The sequence below is a fragment of the Taurulus bubalis genome (genome assembly GCF_910589615.1).
Source record: "Taurulus bubalis genome assembly, chromosome: 16".
Taxonomy (NCBI): Eukaryota; Metazoa; Chordata; class Actinopteri; order Perciformes; family Cottidae; genus Taurulus; species Taurulus bubalis.
Genome location: NC_136604.1, coordinates 7,772,119 through 7,795,435, shown reverse-complemented (window position 1 = coordinate 7,795,435; position 23,317 = coordinate 7,772,119). Strand labels below are relative to the sequence as shown.

At 43.5% G+C, this 23,317-nt stretch overlaps 1 protein-coding gene across 2 annotated transcripts in view; it reads left to right on the top strand.

Annotated features, from left to right (window-relative positions):
* The window catches only part of LOC306749163 (RNA-binding motif, single-stranded-interacting protein 3), a gene marked incomplete at its 5' end in the record, with an annotated part of 261,463 nt that overhangs the window by 115,570 nt on the left and 122,576 nt on the right, over positions 1-23,317 (top strand). For both annotated transcript variants that reach the window (XM_079232420.1, XM_079232421.1), the window contains one exon: positions 10,333-10,391. In XM_079232420.1, coding sequence (XP_079088546.1) covers positions 10,333-10,391 — 59 coding nt within the window. The remainder of the gene's footprint in view (positions 1-10,332; positions 10,392-23,317) is intronic.

The window sequence follows — 23,317 nt, the reverse complement described above, 5'->3', positions numbered from 1 at the left end:
AGTTCTAATCCGAACAGTGCGTTCCCTTTCCCCCCACTATGAATCATATTTATTTCTCTTTTGCTTGACGTGTCTCGCCACCCTCCGCTCCCTCCCAACGCTAACACACCCTCCTCTGGTCTACCATGTTGTGGCGTTGTGCGTCACCCAGTGCATGAAGAGATAGCGGCGCTTAACCTCTGAAACGTAGCGAGGCAGCCACAGGAATGCCCAAACTAAACTACTCCTACAGCTCCAGCTTCATGCTGAGTAGAAGCATCTGCTGTTCCTGGAACTCTCCAGACCCGCTCTTTCTATGTGTGAACGCCTTTCTCGCTCTCTCACTGCCCCCCTTTCTGTTTCACTCTCCTCTCTGCTTTTTTTTTTTGTATCTCCGCGTTCTCTTCTGTTGCGCTCTCCCTCCATGTACTCTCTCTCTCTCTCTCTCTCTCTCATCTGCTCCCTCACATCTCTTCATTATGTTAATCTCTCCACTTCTCTGCTACAGCTGACTTAAATGCAACGCCTTATTCCTCCCCAAACATCGATTTCAGCGTAAGGGCGAGCGAAGAAGCTGATTTGGCCTGAGGCTAGTTTTTTGAATTATTTATCCCCCCATTACTGTATACATGGCATGTAGAGAGTTTGCCTATTTAGAGGCTGGAAAGAACCTTCTCTTCCACTTTTGCATTGAAGCTGACTCTGTTAGCAGTTTATTCTGTGACAATAATTTTCTTGAACAGAATCTGTTTGTTATTTTGCTTATTTAGTATGACTTTAGGGGCTTAAATGCACACCACAGTCCTTTAAAAGCAGTCAAGTTTTCTGTCCACGATTTCACCTCAGTTTGCCTCCAGAAACTAATACCAAAAACTATGGCAACCAGTACCAGTTGTCTTTGTAACATGTCGGTCCGTGCAACAGTCTTCTATTCCTCCATTCCCCCACACAGTTTTGAATTTTGAATCAGAGGACAGTTTTTAAGTCCCAACAGAAGCGACAGCAGAGTCCCCAATACAACAACACTGATTGACAATAGGGACACAACCTGAGATCTATGGACGCTCTGACTGAAACTCTCCATCCTCCCCTCCTCCTCATTCCCCACTACTAACTTTCCCTTTCATTCGAAGCAGTAGCTTGAAAGCAGAAGCAGCACCAGCACAGATGAGATGTGTTCATTTGTGCGTGTCAGACAGCAGAGCATGGCATGAGGGTTTGACAAGTTGGACACTTCCAAACAAACCGGGGCTATTCTGCAAGGCTGCCTCCGAAGAAGAAGAAGAAGAAGAAGAAGAAGAAGAAGAAGAAGAAGAAGTAGAAGAAGAAGAAGAAGAAGAAGAAGAAGAAGAAGAAGAAGAAGAAGAAGAAGAAGAATAGTGTGTGTGTGTGTGTGTGTGTGTGTGTGTGTGTGTGTGTGTGTGTGTGTGTGTGTGTGTGTGTGTGTGTGTGTGTTAAAGAGAGAGACTGTAACTAGCTACACTCAGAACAACAGGCTATTGCTTCCCGTCGTCACTTACAAGTTTGTCTTGTCTCTTCTTGGTTAACACACACACTACCGGTGTGCCAGGCCCAGTCTGACGGCATCGTGTCTCTGTGGTGAACATCTCTCCTGCCTCAGCTGTCTCACAGTATCCATAAAAGATTTTTTAAAATTCAATATCCTTATGCCTGAGCTTACAAAAGAAAATATCATTACTCGTCTTTAAAGTATTTCAAGTATAACATTGAGACAAATACTATAGAATAAATGAACAAAGAAACAAAAGGAATAAAGAAAAAGAAAATGTAACATGTATGTATTTGACAAATGATTGGCTTCATTTGGCAAATGAAGGGATTATGTCTGTATGTGATGTGGTAAAAGGTTTGTTTCTGCCTATGACATGGTAAATACAGCATGAACAATTAGTTTCCCTCTATTTCCATTTAGCGCCAGTTATTTTCAGTCGATTCCCATAAATTACCATGGGAAGTTTCTGCCTTGAATATTTCCCTAAAATTCTGCAAGCGCAGTCTTGCCGTCACTGAAAGGTGCAGGCCACGAGTTTAAACCCCAGGAAGTCTGCTCTCTACCAAGAAAAAGACACACAACCTTCCCATGGAACTGCATCATGTCACTTTGGTTTCTGTATTCCAAAATGAAAAAGTTTTTTTGTCAGCTGATCCATATCCATATCTAATCAGAACCAGTTGAAAGTTGTTTATCTCCAAAGGGGAGCTGTCTTTCATGCTTGCAGACAAATAGTGAGTTTCAGTAGATGTGCTGACATTTCATCACAGCGCTGTATTGGAAAACAAGTTCGACCCTTTGAGAGAAATCAAAGTTCTCTTTTGTTTGTGGCTCTGCTGGCTTTATACCAGCGTTTCAGCACTGGCCTGTTATTTTGAACTGCGTTCACACTTCTGTTGATGACTCACTACTGTGAAGACTGGAGTCGAATGTGTTTTCTTTTCCTTCGTTTTCCTTCTCTTCACTATAACTCCCCTGAACAAAAAAAGATTCACCAAAGGGGTTGTACTTCTATTTTTGAGGGGTACATTTGTGTGCTTAAATCCAATAGATTCTGTATAATGTGAGGAAGCCTGGAAAATTAATTCAATTAATTTAGCAAAATTTAGAGTTTTGTATTGATTTGATAATTAAAAAAATAACAGGTTGTTGGTTATTCATGAGAAAGTTACACAGCAGGGCATAAACTGAATATATTCTAAAGGAATACAAATAGCCCAAATTTAGCAGATTGATCCGGTTTCCTTTAAAGTGACATAAACGAAATTGTGGGAACACTTTACCTGATGGAGGCTATCTGAATTATTTTATTGAACACCCCTTAATGCAAAGATAGATGGTTTTAAATGTAACTCTCCAACAGTGAATTCTGAACACATGCTAAAACTTTTAAATCACCTTCCTCTCCTTTATAAATTGCCTGTCTGGAGCCCGGTGGCCATGTTGCTGCTTGCAGCTATAATCTGTTCCTATTATGGAGGGAGGTGGGAAAGTTTGAATGGTTCTAATCAACTTGTCATCCATTTCACCATTGCCAAGTAAAATGAATGTTCATGAAAAGAAATCACATCAGCAGGGAAATAAGGAAAAATGAAATCCGAATAGTTGATGACAACTAATGACCACAGAGGGAGACCACAGCCAACTTCAACAGACGGGTGCAATGGCACACTGGCCAAAGTACTGCAGCCACTCCAATCAGTTGGAAATAAATGCACTTCAAGCTGCAGGATTGTGTTGTTTTTGTCGACCAGATTGTTTATATGATGCCCAAATATACTAGATGTTCTGCAGTGGGTTCTTTTTTTAACTCTGTGAATGTAGCATTTGTTTAAGTAGAGGAAATAAGAGAAGAAGGCAACCTTTCTGTTCCAAGATGCTTCCTACATTTAGAGATATCAAAGGTTTTAAAGTAAACATTTGGCAGTTTACCGCAAACCCGCCAACAAAACACAGGGGAACCCAGCACCTAAAAAAACATAAACATGATGGAATTCTGCCAAGAAAAAGATCCCGAAAAGGAATTATCCAATTTGTTAAAGCGTTTTGATTTATTGCTGCTCATGCTTGCCAACACAATGTTTGGATATTTATCCTGTTTATACTTTTAAAGACCCTTTTAGAGTTTTCCAGCAATGATGTGCGCACGCAGTCTGGCAATGGAAGTACGGCAATCGCTTCTCAAGGCAATTAATCAGTAAAGATGCAACCTCAACAAATGGACTTTCCAGATCGGCCTACTGTTAGTGAGTGGGTGGAACAAATTAGTGGAGGAGTTAGCGGAAGGGTATTCAGTTGGTTGAAATCTGCAACATCACCACTAGATGCCACTAAATCCTGCACACGAGGTCTTGAAACGCATCGAATGTGAGTGCATTAGGCTGAAAACTCATTGCTCTGAACTCTGTAGAACTAATAACGGGTCTTTATTAATTTAGACACAGTCGTGCTTCACCAAAAATATTGAGCACTTTTCTTAAGTGCGGGGTCGACTTTGGACTCACTTTGCTGAGACGTGTCGTGGTTTCCATGCAATTCCGTGCTGGGATGAAGATAAAGACCATCCCACCAACCTGTCAGCTCAGAGGCTCAGAGGTCATGAGAAGAATTCACTGATATCAACTCTGAGCTGGCGGCCTGAGCAGCTGCTCTGCTCCCTGCCAGGTGTCCATCAGGACAGCGATGCCCTCCTCTGTTAGTCCCCCCACTGAGTCTCTCTGTCATCACATTCATCTCTCTGCTTCTGTGTCTTTTGTCTCTTTCGGAATTCCTTCCTCTTTTCCCCTTTTCTTCGTACATTCTTATTCTAGACACCAGAGAAATGTTTCTCATCTACGCATGCTTGGTATGCGGCGCTGCTCTTTCAGCATTTCGACCTTCCCACAGAGGGCTTCAGTTTCAAAATGTAGAACGTTGTAAGTCAACAGTTGAAAATACATGCAGTAAATTAATTTAGAGTAGAGAGAATAATTATTTTATTTTATATTTTGTCTCTGCCCTCAGTTCATCGTATCTCAAGCTCTGACAGGGCAAAGCATGCCCCGGGAAGAATAGCTGGTTGTTGGCACCAACTAATGGACATCCTTAATGAAATCTAATGAAAAAAACAAAATTTAAAAACATATATTTGAGGCTTAAGGTTAGCTGCAGCAATACTGATATCCAATAGTTGCATAGCAACCGCAACAGCGCTTCACAAAAAAACATCTGTTTAATATTTCTATCATAACGAAGCCCAGGGGACCAGGGGCCTGACCTCTGTTTGAGCCACAGAGCTGTAGGACACGTTAGCCGGGTGAAGACAAGGGACAACTTCCAAGGTTAGCTGCCACACGCCGCCTGGATAAAGCAAGATGGCTCCTACTGATTCTCTGTGACGAGGCATGCACACAAATACTACATGTATGTTTAGAGCGAATGCAAACATTACATTCCACACGACGTACGCTTCCTCTCTCTTTTTTCTGCTCACTCACTCGATTGGGTGAACGCGAGTGTTTGTACGTGCTGTCTGTCTTAGATTTTCCATTTTTATCTGTCATCCTCTTTATGTTTTGGTCTCTCTTACATCCTGTTTCTCCTCATTTTTTTAAATTTTTTATCTTTGATATAAAAGTACAAAGAAGTCATGTTTCTATTCCATCGTTTTCTCCTCTGCTCCGTCCTCTCTGTGCGTCTGCCACAGTGACACCTGTCTCTTGCATGAGCATCAAAGACTTGACAAAATGATAAAACACATTCTATGAAATCGAAGGTTGTTGCAGAGTGTTACCAGAATAGGTGGAATTCTCACTATACTGTATGTGCAAATACTTTTACTTATGATTGGAGTCAACAAAATGCTTTTTCTACCTACTGACTCGAAACCAGCGATGACTTGGCTCGTCCTATTCCAAAGTTAAAAACAAGAAAACACAAAGTATAATCTGGTATGTCAAAGAGATGGACATAAAAAGGACACAAGCATTTGTTTCATACAGTTGATGACTTTACTGGAGCTCATCCTATAAAACTTATAATCACTGTTTTGTACGCTGGAATTGGGGTAAATGTCGTCACTAGCTGAACTAATTGGTAGAAAACACATATTCGAATGCTGCCCTGTGCTACAAAGGCACGAGTGTAACCATTACTCATTCAATGAGGCAATGTTCTTCTCACATATGTGAATCCTCTCTGGATAGTATGTGCTGCACGGAGCAAATAGTAAATCTTGATGATGGGTGTCTGCTGCACCTGCTCCTATGGGTAGATCTCTTAGTGCAGCACCCTTTTCTTCTTTTAGCTGCTCCGTCTACATTCTGTTAATTATTCAGCGTAAAGGCCTACAAGAGGTGATGATTTGAAGTTATTGTTCTCCACACTTGCCTCACTCTCCCTGCACAGGTGCTCCAGAGGTGCCGGGTTTTCTGCCTTTTATACAATTCAGTCTCGCAGCTGAACACAGTAAAGCCTCACCCTCAGAGACTGGTAACTCATATGGTGTGTATATATATATATATATATATATATATATATATATATATATATATATATATATATATATATATATATATAAAATAAAAAATAAATATATATATACTATATTCAAGTCTCCATCTGGATGCACAGATGGACAGTCACATGCAGATACGGCACATTTGCACACAAGTGTATACACAAAGACCTTCGGAGAGCACAGATGGTCTTAGATCCTGGTTCAGGTTTCATCGCCCTACTGTTGGAGACTTTGCTGTGTAGTTTAAGGACACACAAACCTTTTGTCCAAAGGCTGAGAGCAAGGTGTCAACACAACACTTGGGTGGTCCACCTATCCTTTCCAGCGCAATGCTTTCCTGTGTATCAACAACGGTTCTCTCTCCCTCTCTCTCTCTCCCTCTCTCTCTCTCTCTCTCTCCCTCTCTCTCTCTCTCTTTCTCTCTCTCTCTTTCTCTCTCTGCCCACATACAGCAAAGAGCTACTTCACTTTCTCAGCTCTGATGACGGAAATGAAAAACGCCAGGATCGTTTCATCCAGCGGGAGAGTGAGAGAAAAGCGCTGGGATGTCACTTGCGTGCATGCAGCTGCCCTCTTAAAAAAACCGCGACTGAGCTTTCGGCTCAGCTTCAGTTTTATCGCATCTCGCTGCCCAGACAGCTGTCAAACGAATGACATGTTTTACATCCACCGCAATTTGTACATTTTCATCGGCCTAAAATAACTCATAAAGCCTCTGTGTTTTTTTTATTTTTTACAGGCGGTTTCATTTCTGGCGTCTTCTTTTCTCGGGGTTGATCCGATGTTGCATCAGAATGATTGCCATGGGATTCCTATTAGGAGGGAGGAGGAAGAGAGGGACAAAAGGAGAGAAATGAAGGATACAGAGCAGGAAGGAGAACTGGAGAGGATGGTAAAGAGGCCTTCAGAAAGAGAGAGGGAGAGAACGAGAGGGAGAGGATGAGATTTGTGAGGAGGAGGGAGGGAGGGCCGAGGGCCAGCGGAGTCAGAGATAAGAGGCTGCGAGAGTGATTGAAATGGGATTAGTGGAGACAGGCTCTGCATCCCCGGCCACAGCATCACAGTGTTTAACCTGTGCTTCACAGGGACTGCCTCTGTCACATCAAAGCCTCCCCAGGCCGGCCTGGCAGAGAGGCGAAGGAGCCACCGGCAGGGTCGTCCGCAGCCACACACACACACGCACACACACTCACACTCACGCATGCACAGACAGGCTGATCCATCCGTCTCCAGTACGCCTCCATTATGTGGGCTCCTTCCACCTCGCCTTTTCATCTCGCTGCAGTGTCTTTGCGGTGTGCATTTGGACCGCAGAAAGGATGCATTGATGAGCCATCTTTAGCATTTAATGAGGCGAGCAGTGATGAGTTGGCATTGGAAGGCTACTGTCTCTCTGCTTCCCCAGAGTCCAAACAAAGTTTTAATGAGAACTTTCCCCCAATTTTGTGCCAAAAGCACTGAGCTTTTTAACTGCTTCCCAGACTGAAAGCCTACAACATTTTTTCCCGTCAGTTCTGAAGCCGGGGCACACCTGTGTGCAATTAGACAGACAGAGACAAACGTGCTCGCTGGCTCAGGGGCTGACATGTCGAGCTGGGAAATAAATCATTATGATCAGTATCAATATCGTGATATTAGTTCTGTGGTGTAGTTATCACATCGACATATACATTGAAACTTGTCTCCTCCAGGCGTTCATGACGGTTGTGACAAGAACCGATACTTCGCCACCGAGGCGATTGTAGTATCATCATGATGTGTTCAAGTGCAATCTTGTAAAATATATGTTTTGCTAGAAACTTGTGGCGGGTCATCTGGGGTTAACGATAATTTCACAAAAAAAGGTTATAAAGTAGTGTATGTTTAAGAATATGGGATTTATTGTTTTGTTTTTTAGCTTGTTCTTAAATTGTGTTTTGAGAAATCTTGATTTTCACTGTTTTTTTAAACAGTTTTGGCAAGTATTAAACCATTTAGCTATTGTATCAATGAACAGTTCCTTAACTAAACAACATATCCTAGCTTTGACATGCCATACAATTATAGACGGCATTGTTAAAAAATTATACTCAAATCGCAAATTCGTACTGCTCGTTCTTCACCAGTTTGTTCCTCAACAAACTCTGAAATACTGCAGTTGCTCACCGAGCTCTGCATGCTCTCTAATCACTGCTCCATGTTCGTCTTGTGTACTTCTGCTCGAGAGCGCCTCAATGTGATCAAACGTCCCGCGTTAGTCCCGTTCTGTTGCAGTAGATTATGGATCCCTATTGCTAAAATGGCCTGTTTATCTGCTGAAGAGAGACAATCCACTGATTGGTGAGTGCTCTCTCTCTCTCTGTGTGCAAATGTGTGTCTGTGTGTGTGTGAGTGTGAGTGTGTGTGTGTGTGTGAGTGAGCTGGTAGTTTTCCTCTCAGAGCTCATCAGTTCATATCCACCACCCGCCCCACCGCAGCATGCAGTAAATAGAGTCTCCGCCACTCGTTGAGAAATGGCACAATTATCCCCTGCTGGTGAAATATGGGCCGGGATGCACCACTGCTTCTTCCCTACAGAATGTGTGTGTGTGTGTGTGTGTGTGTGTGTGTGTGTGTGTGTGTGCTCACTCATTGTGATGTGCTTTCACCACACAGGGAATAGTTCTCTCTTATGTATTTATACACAAACACGTATGCATCACATACGCAAGTGTCATTGTACGTACGAGGTTGTTGTCGCACGCACGCACGCTCTCACACACACATGCAGTATATGCAGACATGCAGATTGGCACAAACACACACACACACACACACACGCTGTACTGACAGTGCTACAATGCTTCTCGCCCTGCACACAATGCAGAATGTTGCAGTTTTAGCTGAGACAAGCAGATAGAATAACTCACTGTCAGTCAGTCAGTAAGGTCAATCTTTCAATTCCCCACCCCAAAAAAATCCGAGCCAACCCACTGTGCATGCAGAACTGTGGAATAAAGGGATGTAATACCTTTCATGTTTTGTGGGGAACTTCAGCAAATATACATCTCACACATCTTATATTTCTTATATCAGTAAAATAGTTTAAAAATATTGCACACTCTTGGTCACTCACTTAATTTACAAACCTTTATCAGGCAAAAATGATATAGGCATCAATACCACATCCATGGAAACTTAGCCCGGGAAATAACTAATAAACTATGAGAGGGCACCTGTAGCCCCGCCCACCATTCATATAAATGAAGGTCGTTGAGCTCTTCCAGCTGTAAAGAAGATATCAACATGCAAAATGAAAACATGTACATACACAATGGGAAGTTTAAAGCTCGATGGATACATATAGTGTGTAGTTATTTGCGTCATTTACATATTTAAACATGCAATTTAAGAACTTGTAATATGAAAATGAATTAACTCAATGTGAAGTAATCAGTTGGTCAGGTTTTATCGTCATATCTATTCGTTCATTTTTCTACCCTAGTGTTGACAAAATGTATGGAATTTTACAAAGGTGGTTTTCCTCAAAAAGAGTTTTTCTCATACTCGGAGACAGAAATCTTCCCTTACATACATCACACTCTCCAGCTCAATTCCTATCTATGATCTGAAGGGTTTCACAGAGAGTTCATACATCATTCATAACATGATTTATACAACATTTTATTCCTAAAAAAAATGGATGGATTTTTATGGCAGTTTTATGGTGTGATACAAATAGATATCTTAAATTCCATCTGTGAGAACCTTTGACTCAAATATGTCAACAAAATGAAACCTGGCCTTATCCAATTTTCTGATTTATAGTAAATCCGATGCTTGCTGTTTGGTTTATTTATAGAAATTGCTCAAATGCAAGTGAACATGAAACACATGTTCAACCAATAGTCCCAACATCTCCACAGTGTTTCAAACCAGATAAGTATGCGATATAATGGACGAGTGTTGTTATAACCTCACTGGTGAGGGACCGCTCTTTTTGTTCAGTGTAGTTTTCATGTGTGAAAGGAACACATCTGAATTGAATATGTTGTACTGGACACTAACAACGTAACTTTTGAGAGCATTCGCTGTGCTTGTGTGCGTTTAGACCTTTTGAAAATGTGCAGTGACTCGCTCAAATGTCAGAGGGCTGCACATTCATTTGAAGTCAGCCATAAACATAATGTTATTAACCTCAAGTGAGTTCTTATTCCAATGGCTCTTGACATTTGTGCGACTTTTGCTAGTTGCAACTAAATGGCACGGCGTATGGAAAATAAGACATCTACTTTAACCGCGGGACGGCACTCTGAGTGAACTGCCCCGCCAGTCAAAGGTGTGCAGGTCAAAAACACTCAATTTCCTTTCTCTGTCTTTACAGGTATGGAAAAATAGTGTCAACCAAGGCCATCCTGGATAAAAACACCAACCAGTGCAAAGGTAAGCCGTTGCTTTGTCCGTCTTGTACACACACACCTTGTTTTAGTGCACCAGCCATCACTCTTGAGACCATGTCTTGTCACGGCGAACAGCAATCCGAGCCGTAAATTTAGACATCAGCCGAGGATGCCTTGCACCGTAAATCAGTGATTTAGCGAGTGGTTGGCTCAACGCTGCAGGAAGGCTTCGGGTAAACAACCCGGTCTCGGATGTCCCCTCCCTGTCTCTTCTTCCATTTCCTGCTTTGCGATATGGAAGGCCATCTTTTCTGTGTGTTTTTTTTTAAAATATAAAAGCTCCATTAGGGTCTGCACAGTAAATGGTGCGCACACGCAGCGATGACATTAGCGGCTCATTTTGAACCCTGTTTCTTGTGCACACACACACACACACACGCTTGAACGTCCCTCGGATACTCGACCAATTAGAGGGCTAACAAGGTATCTGGGATTTTATTAACTGTTTACTATCGTTGTCACACTCAGCTTCTCGGGGTCTTGGCTCCGTCTTCACTCCAGCCGCTTGCCTCACATGGCTGTAAATACATTTCACACTCTTTTTGTGTGCAATCAGTCGGTAATGATCAAGACCAGCTTAGTTTTCAGTGAAGAAAGAGGGAGAGAGAGGGAGATATAGAGGGAGAGAACGAAGCGATAGGCTAGAGAGATGAGGGAGAGAAAAAAAGATTAGTGTGCTTCTTGCCCTGAGGTGTCTGGCAGCACTGTTTAAGAGCTATTGAAGTTCCATCAATACTTTTAATTGCTTTTTGTGGTTTCCCGGCTCTGAAGTGTGGCCTTTCAAGGTGAAGCTGCCTTCTTAACCCTGCTCCACACCTGAGTTTATCCTGCCAGGCATGCTCTGGGTCAAAATGCTGAGGAAAATAACCTCTGCCTGTTAGAGGATGGAGGAAAAAGAAGAAAAAAAAGGTTGATTACCTTGACGGGTCCTTTTCTTTGTGAATCCTACAAGCTATTAAAGACAAGACTGGATGCATGTTAGTATGATGGATGTATCTGCAGGTCGCAGGACACCGCACAGGGGGGAGGGAAGAGGAGTTGAGGGAGGTGAAGCTAGGAAAAGAGGAAAAATAAAATGTAGAGCAAGGTTAGACTTTTAAGTCAGTCTCTGAACGCTTCACTCAACTGTGAGCCTGAAGACAACCTCCCTGGTCGTGAACTCTGTCGTAGCAGAAACACTGTTGTTGCTACAGCTGCCCTGCTAACGTGCTAACACACATATGCATGCACGCACACACGGTTTAGCCACTGCTGCTCCCAATTAAAAATAAATATAAATAATCTCTTAGATGGCGTCAACTAAAAGTGTGTTGTCCCCACATGGGCATCCCCGTGCATCGAAAAATCCCCAGACGTTTGATAGGCGGTGATCTGGGTCTGGTATCGCTATAATAAGGTGAGTTAAACCGCTTCCAATTTCTTTGACGAAAGAAATACACTGGGCTCGATCACAGGGTATGCCTTTGACTTGAGCTGAGCACAGAAAGAAAAGAAACTAAAATCAGCTCAGCTTAGCAAAGTGTGCTGTGGGAGACAATGTTTCCCATAAGTCACCCTCCTGGAATGCAGCGCTGCAGAGAGGCCAAAAAACAAACATAAGCAGACGTATTTTATGCCTGGAAAGGATGGCCCTGCTCTGCCTTCAGTGAGAGAGGGAGATGTCTACAAAGAGTGTGAGGAGAAGGACCGAGTAACCTTGAAGAGAAACATACAGTGTTTGACAGAAACGTTGAGGAGAAGCGAAACAGCACAAAAACATAATTTCAGCCGCCACAACTCACGCGTATCTTCAATGCACCCAGGTGCATTGAAGCCCGGTGGGCCGGCGTGCGTCTGCGCCCCCGGTAACAAAGCGAAATCGACACATCGCCCCGACGTAGTCACGCATTGTTTCCAGTCATTTGACCCCCGCGACCCTGACACTTGTTCAAATGTCAGGGCGGCGGCTTATCACCGCTGTGCCGCCGTCACACGCCGAGCATCCCGCTCCTCCGGTCTTTCCTCCTGCTCCACCTCCTCGCCTCCCACTTGTGTTATTTGTGTTTAGTTCAGCTCTGTGAGCGCGCTGCCATAAACAACGTGATGGAAATGGGAGAGAGGAGAGGTCAGGTCCGCCGCAGAGAAAGATCGGCAATCAGCCCGTCGGAAATAGAAGAGCGGATCATATCTCCTACTCGATGCCTAGCTTCTATATTTTCCCTTCCCTTCATTCTATTGACTCGAAAACGTTTTGGTTTAGTTTGACTTTTTATATCGTGAAATACATTCTCAAACATATTCCCACATTTTAATAGTATGGTCAGATGTGTGTATTGCACGCTCTGGTGTGTTCATACAGTTGGATTTCAGCCTGCATGAACCTTGAAACCAACCTGCTAATATGAGTAGCGAGAGTTCACGTATGCAGCGCAAAGCATCTTAATCGAGAAATGTTCACACCTCGAATGAACACTGCATGGAAAAACACACACAGCCCCCCACAAGCATTCAATACAGGGCTGCAAATAAAAAAAAATATGTTGAAACAGGCTCAACGTTTCCCACAATGCAGTATGATGTCATCTGGTGAGGCACTTTGTCGGTCAGTCGGATATGTATCAGTGCACATTGCTGGTAGATTCCACTTTTTGGGGACATGAGTTCCAAACCTGGCCATCAGATACAATGGGACGGTCTTTAGATCCAATATGGAGTAATGGTTGCTGGATGACGATGTTTCATCATTCAGATTCAGCTTGAGGCCGATCTTACAGGAGCTCCTGGACATATTGCTCAAGCATAAAGCTGCACAAAAGCGGTTCGATCATTGACATGAAGTCCAGAGTCAGATGCCACCACAGCTGGTTTACTTGAGCCTCCAACTGATTATATATCTACTGTATGTGTGAGCCCTGACATACACTCTGTACCCATCAACCTTTTACCATTCTGTTGCTGAAGGAACAGCTTTAGTCCAAGATAACTTCCTGGCAGCTCCTGCAAACATTACAACAGGAAATACAGGAAATACAAATGTTTAGAATTTTGTTACGCTGTCAAGTTTCAAAAAGGTCCTTAAAAAGATTTAACTGTACGTTTGTAAACGTTAAATGTAGATGGCAGCCTCTGTGTAGCAGACGTGTTTTACTTGTTGGGTCGATAAAACAGCTATAAAAAGATGAAATTGAATGTGAGGGAGATGATGGGAAGGTGGATCGCTGAAGATATGTGAGATGGAATAGTGAGCGTGGGAGCTTTGAGAAGCAGAAAAACAGTGATGACGCTCTCTGTGCTTACAGGTCAGGTGTGAGTGAAATGGGTACATCTTGGTGTGCACGCAAACATGAGCCAACACACATATGGCGCCCACTCGCGATCATTAACAACACACACACTGTCTCCCCACTATACATCTATCTATACATTTGCCCTTCAGTGGACGAGTGTGCGCGAGTACTGCAAAGCCCTGTTTGAAGTGCCACATCACAAAAAAACGACACACCAAGACCATGTAATACACCTCTCCCACGCACTCAAGCAATGAGGGCACACTCGCACAAAGACTGATCGTACCTCCGCACGCACCCCCAATCCATCTGCCTGAGGTGTGTTGGGCTCCTGCAGCATCAGTGGCCATGCAACAGATCTATCAATCCTCTTCCTAACATCACAGCGTGTGCGCCTGCCCGCCTGCCTGTCTGCCTTTTCTGGCTGCTCTCCTCCACCGCACCGCACCACGCAGGCCTTTCAATGAGCCTCTCTATCTTCCCAGCGCTGACTCACTCCCTCGCTCCCTGCCTTACTCTATGACACACACACACACACACATAACAGCTTCCAGGCACACACACACATTGTACTCTCGCAAGGGTACACAACGGTTGCATACAAACCATGCATGCCTTTAAATGCACGCACACACACACACACACACACACACACACACACACATGCTTTGGATGTAGCCCAGCTCAGAGAGAAATGCTAACAGGAAGTTGTGAAAGGACCTTAGGGCGCTGTGGGTAGGAGGAGGCATTCATCTCTTCATCTCTCTCTGTTTTGCTCTCATGCTCCTCCTTCCCCTTTTTGTCTCTACTATTCTCCCTCGATCTCACACACTGTCTGTCTATATTAGCCTTCCCTGCACTTCCACAGTTACTGTAGAAATACAGCAGAGATTTGGGGGTTTGCATCACAGACGGAGCGGGTGGGTGGGAGTGTCAGAGGGGGAGAGAGAAAAGGGATGGATTGCAGGGGAACCCAAAATCGCTTGTTTGCCATCCGTGCCCACAAGGGCCTCTTAAAAGGCAGAGGCTGCGTTTGAAATAAAGCAGGGCTGACCGAATGGAGACATTTTATTTTTTCCTGCCAGAGCCCGGAGGCAGAGGAAATGACCTCAGCCCTCTGAAGGACCTCCGTTTCCCCCTCCGCCGCCGGGAGATAAGGCTGCGTCGAGATTCACCGGTCTGACTGGCGCTCTGCCGCGACGGACCACCGCACTGACCGGTGGGAGATTGATGAGATGAGAAGATAGTCTCTCGTGGCTGTGTATTCGGCAGTTTGTTGTTGTTCATTTCTTCGCCCTGCAACCCGCCATCCATTTTGTACGAGGATGTTAAAAACTCACAAGGGCATTGCATAAACTCGCATCTTGAAAGAATCACTGTCGCCTTTACTCTATTATGTGGGTGACTTGATGTAAAACAGGCTAACGTCCTATTTCAGCGAAGTCCAATCATGTTGGAAGTGTCCAAACAATTGACTGTATAAATTAAAGTGGAATATATGTTTGTTTTAATAACCCTCGGAAAACAAAATGTCATTATAATGAATATACAGCAGAACGTCTTTGCATACTGTTCCTTAAAACTTGCCTTTTGAATACTGAATCACTGTTGCCTCGCTGGGTGCAATTTAAAAGCCTGTCAGAAGCTTGACCATTACAATCCGGAGCATCCAATGCCCTTTCCAGAGCATCAGCCTAATGGAGAAATATAGGCAATGTTACATTCTATAAAAGCAGATTTATTGCTGCATCAGTGCCTGAGTGGAGTATTGCATGACTCCGAGCACAAGGGCTATTGATGAATGAGGTGACGCTCTTCAAAAAGGCCTGTTTTTCATTGTCATGTCCATGTGTATCTGTGTATTTGGGTTGGGGTGGGATAGAGGAGGAGGGAGGGGCAGAAAAGCCAGAGAGTGCTTTTTGCATCCGTTATTGGTTTCTCATTAGGGGGCTGAGATATAAACATTTGTCTATGTTGTACACGGTGCCGGCGCAATTAAGGATTCTCTTTGCCGCCCCCTCTGCCCTTTGAAAGTGAATTATGTGCAGATGAGAATCTCGACTGAAATGTGGCCAACAGCGGACCTTTTCCAAATGCCTCGGCTCCCTAAAAGCCCGTTCCAGAAAGAGGCGAGATCGGCTGAAGGAGCGAGGGAGAGGGAGCGCGTGCCGTTTCCTGCTTTGCATTGCTTATTAATGACTCTAATTAGCAATAGCTGAGGGATAATCACATTGATTTGGACAGATTCAGCAGGCAGAGCCTCACTGGATAACACCCGCAGCCTTTGTTTGCATCACATGCACACACACACACACACACACACACACACACACACACACACACACACACACACACACACACACACACACACATACAACCACCCCCCCCCCCCCAGTCTTCATTCCAGTAAGTTCCAAGTTGGCCGACCACCAAGTAGGCATGTGATTGGCCAAGTTTGTTGTAAATAGAAGAGGCCCGGGCCATCAGCGCTGCATTCCATGAGCTCTGACCTTTGCCCCCCCCCCCCCTCCACTTCCTGTGCTGTTTTTGGATGCAGCGCGGTCGTCGGACGTACATGTGTGCGATGGAGGTCGCGGCGAGGTGAAAGCCCGGGGCCGCAGAGTCACAGATCAAAATAGACCCCGGTTTCCCAAGAACATTTTTTAGCACACAGATTCGTTGCAGCGTGGAGGAATGCGTTCGTTTCCGAAGCGTTATTGTTGACTGTCCATCTCGCGGATCCAAACAGAGACCGAAGATTCTGTAATAAACTTCAGCAAAGTACAAGCAGAGCCCTGGGATTATCTGTTGCAGATGTTTGTCACCGCCGAGGCCTCTCCCTCTCTAGTCATTGGCTCCCTTCTTTGTCTCGTTTGTTGACAAAATGCCTCAGAGGGCACTGGTGGAAGGTGAGGAGGCGTACCTCAAGTCATCTCTTATCCCGGACCTAACCCGTGGATGGTGGCAGTAACCGCAGTGAGAGATTCGGCCGTCCACTGACCTGCCAAGGCAGGCCCCCCGTGCACATCCCCTGACTAATGATCACACCCTTGATTGGTTAAGGAAGGCATTAATCATGACTGCAATGGAGAGGAAGGCCAGCTGGGGGCGGCCAGGCCGTTCCTCATGAATGACTCACCGATGTCAGAAAAAGGAACGCGCCGCATGGAGGGAACGGGGCACTTTGTCCAGATTTTTAATGTTGGTCTCCGCCTGGAGATTTTCCCTTTGCTGCGAGGACGCCTGATTTTCATCGATCCGGCTTTGTTCTAATATTTACCCGGCCCTCTCGGCTCGCTGGTGGCGCTTTCAGGTACCTGACGTGATTACATTGTTTACAACCTGTCGCTCCAAAGTGGGGTGTAATGCGGTGGCGCACAAGATGGCACCTAGTGTGAATACTAACCGTACAAATTCCCCTGGAACAGACGGAATGATGGGAGTGCAGTTATTTTAAGACACTCTATAGGTGGAGTGAGAGAGGAGTGCGAAACAAGGACCGCACCTGCTCTTTGCGTCGAAATGTGCTTATACTGCTTGTGGCATTTTCACATCAACGGGAACCATAATGAGCAGCTATCCAGGGTTGTTTGACATTCTAACCTGAGTGTGTGTGTGTGTGTGTGTGTGTGTGTGTGTGTGTGTGTGTGTGTGTGTGTGTGTGTGTGTGTGTGTGTGTTCTTTGGCGGTTCTGTATAGCCACTCAGTGGGTTTTTTTTCCCAGGGTCTGCTTTTAACAACCTCTTGACAAGTAATTAACACCCTTTTGGTCTCAAACCGCTCATGAGTGCTCTTCACATGTTGCACCAAACACGTCGGCGTTTGCCATTGAGCTATAGCATGCTGATGGAGCCTGAGTAGTGATGTTATCGACCGATCTGAATGAAGACCATATCTGAACAGTTTAGGAGACATCTTTTCCTGCTACTTTAAATCAGTGAATGTCAGCAACGAGGGGAGACGTTCTTTCAACGTGTGAATGCTTTATTTTTGATACCTCTTCTGGTCTGTGAAGATGAACTTGTATTTCTAGAAGCTTGGTCTCCTCATACCATTTGTCTTGATGCTATGTTTTAGCACCTCGGCGTGGATTTCAACATAATTGTAGACCTCATATAACACACACATATTTTAAATGGTGTCTCGACTGTCATGCTGGATTTATAGCTCAGAGTGTCGTAGAAGCCATATGGTGCCGTGCTATAGCCAAGTGTGAACGGATAGGAATTAATTAAGGAACAAAGGAAGGAGGGTAAAAAGGGAAGAAAAATGATGACGAGAAAAATGAAGAAGAAAGGAAGCCTGAGATGGAGAGGAGATCATTATTGTGAACTCAGATGTTGAAATATTTTAATATTCGCCCTTTTGAAAATGTCAATGCAACATGTTATTTCACATTTCACCCCTGCTTCAATATGATATTAGTTTGTCTTTATCTAAAGAGCGTGTCACAGACATGAAACAAAGTTAATATTAAGTTTTTACTCAACACTTCCTTTTTCCATTTTTGAAATGAAAGCCCTCTAATGTCTTTTTGTCGACATTATTTGACAATATTTGTTGAGACGAGGCTTTTATTTTGAAAGGTTTGCAGGGCAGTATTGTGGAAAACGCAGTGACCTGCGTAGCTCTATTAATAAATAAAGTACTGGCTTTCAATTACAGTTTGTTATTATTATTTATTTGTTTTACAAATGAGCAAATGCTTCTAAACAGTTTTGTGTCTGAAATAAACAGATATGACATCTATTATGAAATCAAATGAAAAATTGTGGCCCGGGCGTCAGGGTCACATGAATGTTAAACAGTTTCATCCCTTACGTGCATCCAATCTTCTGCACGTCTGCAGGGGCACCGCCGTTGTGCCGAACTCATCTGAAGCATTTGCACAGATATTGGATGAGGAATTAGTTTTTCCAACCTCCTGTTCAGTTTGACTTCGGCACAATGAGCTGCCAGTGGCCCCTTTGGCCACGAGCCCTGGCTCTTTGCCCTCTGCGGATCACGACTGCAGCTCTCTGACAAGGACACTCCTGTACCTGCAGAGAAGATGACAAGAAATACAATACAGCCAATGGGTTGGCTGCTTCAGCCCAAGACGAATGCTTTAGCTATAAATCCATGCTGCAGGGTTGATAAGTTAATTGCCTGTACCACTATCTCCTCGCCTGTGTCTAATATCGAGGAGCCCTCTGTGAGAGTCATTTCACTACAAAAAGTGTTGTCTCCAAGCGCACAGCAGGCAGGACGGTGACGCTGGACCAGTAGGGTGCATGAGAGGGATGGCATGAGTTTATGCAAGCATGTTGGACTGGAGCATTTCGATGAAGCTGTAGTATTATTGGTTTTATTCAGGGCTGCACAATTGATTGTAGCAATGCCTCGTGCAATTTCAAATTGCTGCTGGAGGTGTAATATTTGTTGAAGGTAAAACGTGTTTCAAATTACCATTTTAAATTGCATATTGTGGTGCTGCAGAGATGTCCTGGCCTACACATCATATTCTGCAGATGTAAAAAAAAAAAAATATTAGTTTGATACACATCCCTGCAATAATCACAACCTAATAATTTGAATATGTTTTTCAATGAAAATTAGAATAGTGATCAAGCAATATCCGTCAAAATATTCGCAACTAGATATCTTTTTTTAAATCGAAGTAAAACTTGTGTGTGTGTGTGTGTGTGTGTGTGTGTGTGTGTGTGTGTGTGTGTGTGTGTGTGTGTGTGTGTGTGTGTGTGTGTGATAGATTTATGGTCTTCCCATGTTTACTCACTTACCCTCACACACACACACACACACACACACACACACACACACACACACACACACACACACACACACACACACACACAGTGCAGGGTTTAGTGGAGGGTAGCCACAAAATGTATCATCAGTCACCACTGGTGGTGCAGGGTGAATGGAGAAGGACAGAGGAATGCAGTCCCAGCGAGGATGCTCTCCTCTGGGTTTGGAGTGTGACCAAGGCGGTCTGGTTTTGGCCGCAGTTAGTCATGGATGCCTTTTCGCTATTTAAATGCCCCCCTCAGTGTTTGCACAGCTCACCACAGCCTCACAGAAGCACCACCCGCCCCTCCTGCAGGGCAGAGAGGCTGGGCAGACCCCCAAACTGACCAAAGACATCTATAAAAATGCAAGCAAGAACATATTTTGACAGCTTGTCTTCATTCATGTATGTAGGTTTCTTTGTGTGGTCAAAACTATGTTTCCCTTAATAACCACGACCAATTATTGTATTATTTTATTAGTTCATTTTATTATTATTATCACTTCATCAATTAAATGGGTCATTTTTTGAAAATTCCTCATCCCAATTTCAGCTTCAGATTGTTTGTTTCGTCTTTTTAACACTCCAAAACCCAAAGATATTCACTTTACAGTCATTTAAAAAAAAGAAAATAAACGTTACTACTGCTGAAACAATTCATTGATTGACAGTCATCAATTTATTAACCATCATCAACCATTTCATTGATCAGGTAATTATTTTTGCCATTTATTACGGAATAAATCAAATATTTGCTGGTTTAAGTTTTGCAAATGTAAGAATGTTGTCTTTTTACTCTGTTCTCGATCAGTGTCGCTGCAGCCCTAAACATCAGGAACCGCTGAATATTTGACTTTTTTTCTTGATAAATGACTTGATTCTCAAATAAATTCTTAATTAATTTACTATTCATCCACAAATATATGAAGTGACTAATAATTTCAGCACCACATACTACTGCACACACAATATGGACTCGCAAAAACACAAAGTCACATGTTGGCAGTAGGAAAGCAGAGCGAGGTTGTAACAATGAACATACTGGAGGATGGAAAGTGATGCGGTACTACGGCTGCACCATGAATCATAAGAATCATATTACAGGCATTGTTATGCATATTTGTCCATGGTACGGCGCATCTATCTCCACCATTAACCATAATTACTTTTATACATGCAAACTAGGAATTAACATTGGTGTAACCACGATGATTAATCTCCCATGTGCAACAGCAGCTTCAGACCTCCTCTTGATGACTCACAAGGACGTAAACAATTACACTGTTTGCCCCGTATGCCATTATAATGCTCCGTGACTTGTCGTTGATTCATTATTCATACTTAGGGCATTATTATTCCATTGTATGCTGTGCAAAATGGGATCATTAGCGCTGAATATTAGAATGTGAAAAATGGAAAATATTGGCGAAAATGGTGAGTGGATATAGTGGCTAGGAAACCCCAAACAATCCAGACTATTAGCAGATAAAAAATGGTAATTTCCCCAGAAGTAATTAGGATTAGCATAATTTGACGGCGCATGAATGATGCGTGGATGATTGATACGTCAATACACGCACTGTAATGAGTCCCTTATCTCCGCTCTCCACTGAAGACTTTTGTGCTGAGCGTAGCCCAAGGTGGCATCATCTATACTGTAGACCTACACCTCCATTAGGGAGCGCCCTGCCTCACACACACAAACACAGGCACACACGCACATCCAATGCGAGCACAGTCACTGGCCCCGCAGTAGCATCGAAGCAGTGGTAGCATAGCAGCATCCTGTAGTAACTGATTGAAGATGGTCCTTTTATCTTGACAGGCTCCCTGTTAGAGCCAGACCAGGAAATATGATACGGCAGCTCATGTTCTCTTTATTCCTCTCTGAGAGACAGTCAGTGTGTCTGTCCATAGAGCATGTGTGTGTGTGTGTGTGTGTGTGTGTGTGTGTGTGTGTGTGTGTGTGTGTGTGTGTGTGTGTGTGTGTGTGTGTGTGTGTGTGTGTGTGTCATATTGCCAGTGTGTGCATGTGCACATTAGTGTGCAGCTGCACACCAATATCAGCGACCACGTATGCAGTCAGTCACTTTGAGCCGCCTTTAAGTGACAGCTATCGATTGGATGTTTGTGTTGTTGCAGAGGCTTCAAAGCAACACGTTGCCCTCTGCATCCCACTTAAGATGGGAGCCCGCATTGAATACAATCGGAGGACAGCATGTACTTGGCTTCAGGAAACACATTCCTCTGTGTGCGAGTGCGGGTGTTGTAAAAACGAGTGCGATGCGAATGTCTTCAATCGAGTGGAGCGTTTTTTGACCTCGCTTGTTCTTCTTCACGACTCAGTAGACGGTTTCTTCTGCTCAAGGACTAACCAAACAACATACATTCAGCAGAAGCACCTGCACACACACACACACACACACACACACACACACACACACACACACACACACACACACACACAGTACCTGATCATTCTGTACACACTGGATGAATCAAGACACCTTCAGTGAATTTAAACTTTAAACCAACAGTGGCTTTTACATACAGTCTTATCACTGTATGTATATATATATATATATATATATATATATATATATATATATATATATATATATATATATTCATGATATGCAAAAGAAAGCAAAGTGGCACCTTCTCAATCCTAGCAAATTCAACAAAAAGAGGTGCTACTGGATGATTCATGTTTTTTGCATCAAATATCGCTCCTGTATTCAGCGATATGAGTTTTCAGTGATTTTTTTTTTTTTTTACTGACTGCAGGGAAAGATGTAAAAGTAGCTTGAGCTGGCAAGAGAAGTTAAATATGAGGTAATAAACACCAGGTCGCTCAGCTATTAACTATTCTATAGCAATTACAAGACAATGAGTGTCTTCCCTGGAAACAATGTCCAAACGGCTGTGGATGATCGATGTGATACGACAGTTATAACTGTGCTTATAATGTCTAGCACCAAAAATCAAACTGAAATTAATCATTTTTCGCTAAGAGGTCAGTATATGCAGTATACACACTTGACGCATGGACGTTTGGCCAAAAAGGATTTATTTAAGTCACATGTATTCTGCAGTGACACGAGCAAGCTAAGATAACTGGTGTCCAATATCCGAGTGGAATGCAAACTTAACAACATAATGGGTCCTCCCAAATAGTGAATATTAAGACATATGTCTTACGTTGCTCACGGTACATAGCCCCCCAAAAAACATTCCTACATCTAATCTAATATATCTGAAGTATATACATATCATGTATCAACCTACTCTTTGCTCTTTAAACTGTGATGATAAGCCACTTAACTTCTAAGGTACTGAAGCTGGCTGTCACAAGTATTGAAGCAGGGGAGCTCACACACACACACACACACACACACACACACACACATACAAAGATTCTGACTCTCCCATAACCTCCACCGCCATTCTTTCTGATAAAAGCACAAACAGACTCAAGCTGCCTTCATGTCTCTCAATTATTATGTTATATTCCAACAAAACAAGCATTTAACAGTTGTACCCCGTGGCTGCGGATCAAACATGCCACATTATACAACCATAATGTGTATATATCTGCTACAGTAACTGCACAGGGGAAGAGCGAACTGGAACTTTTACTGGTATACAACTATAGCCGAGTGTCAAGTGAGTCTTCCTCAGGGCATTCAGCTGATTCCAAGTAGCCCCCTTCTCTCACGCTGCCTTTCTTTTGTAGCCGCCTTTCTCTCTCCCCCTTTCTCCCTGCCTCCCCCTCACCTTTTCATCCATTCAGAGCTATCTGAATGTAGGTCAGCATTCTCCAAAATCCTCATGATGCTGAAAGTTTGATAAGTG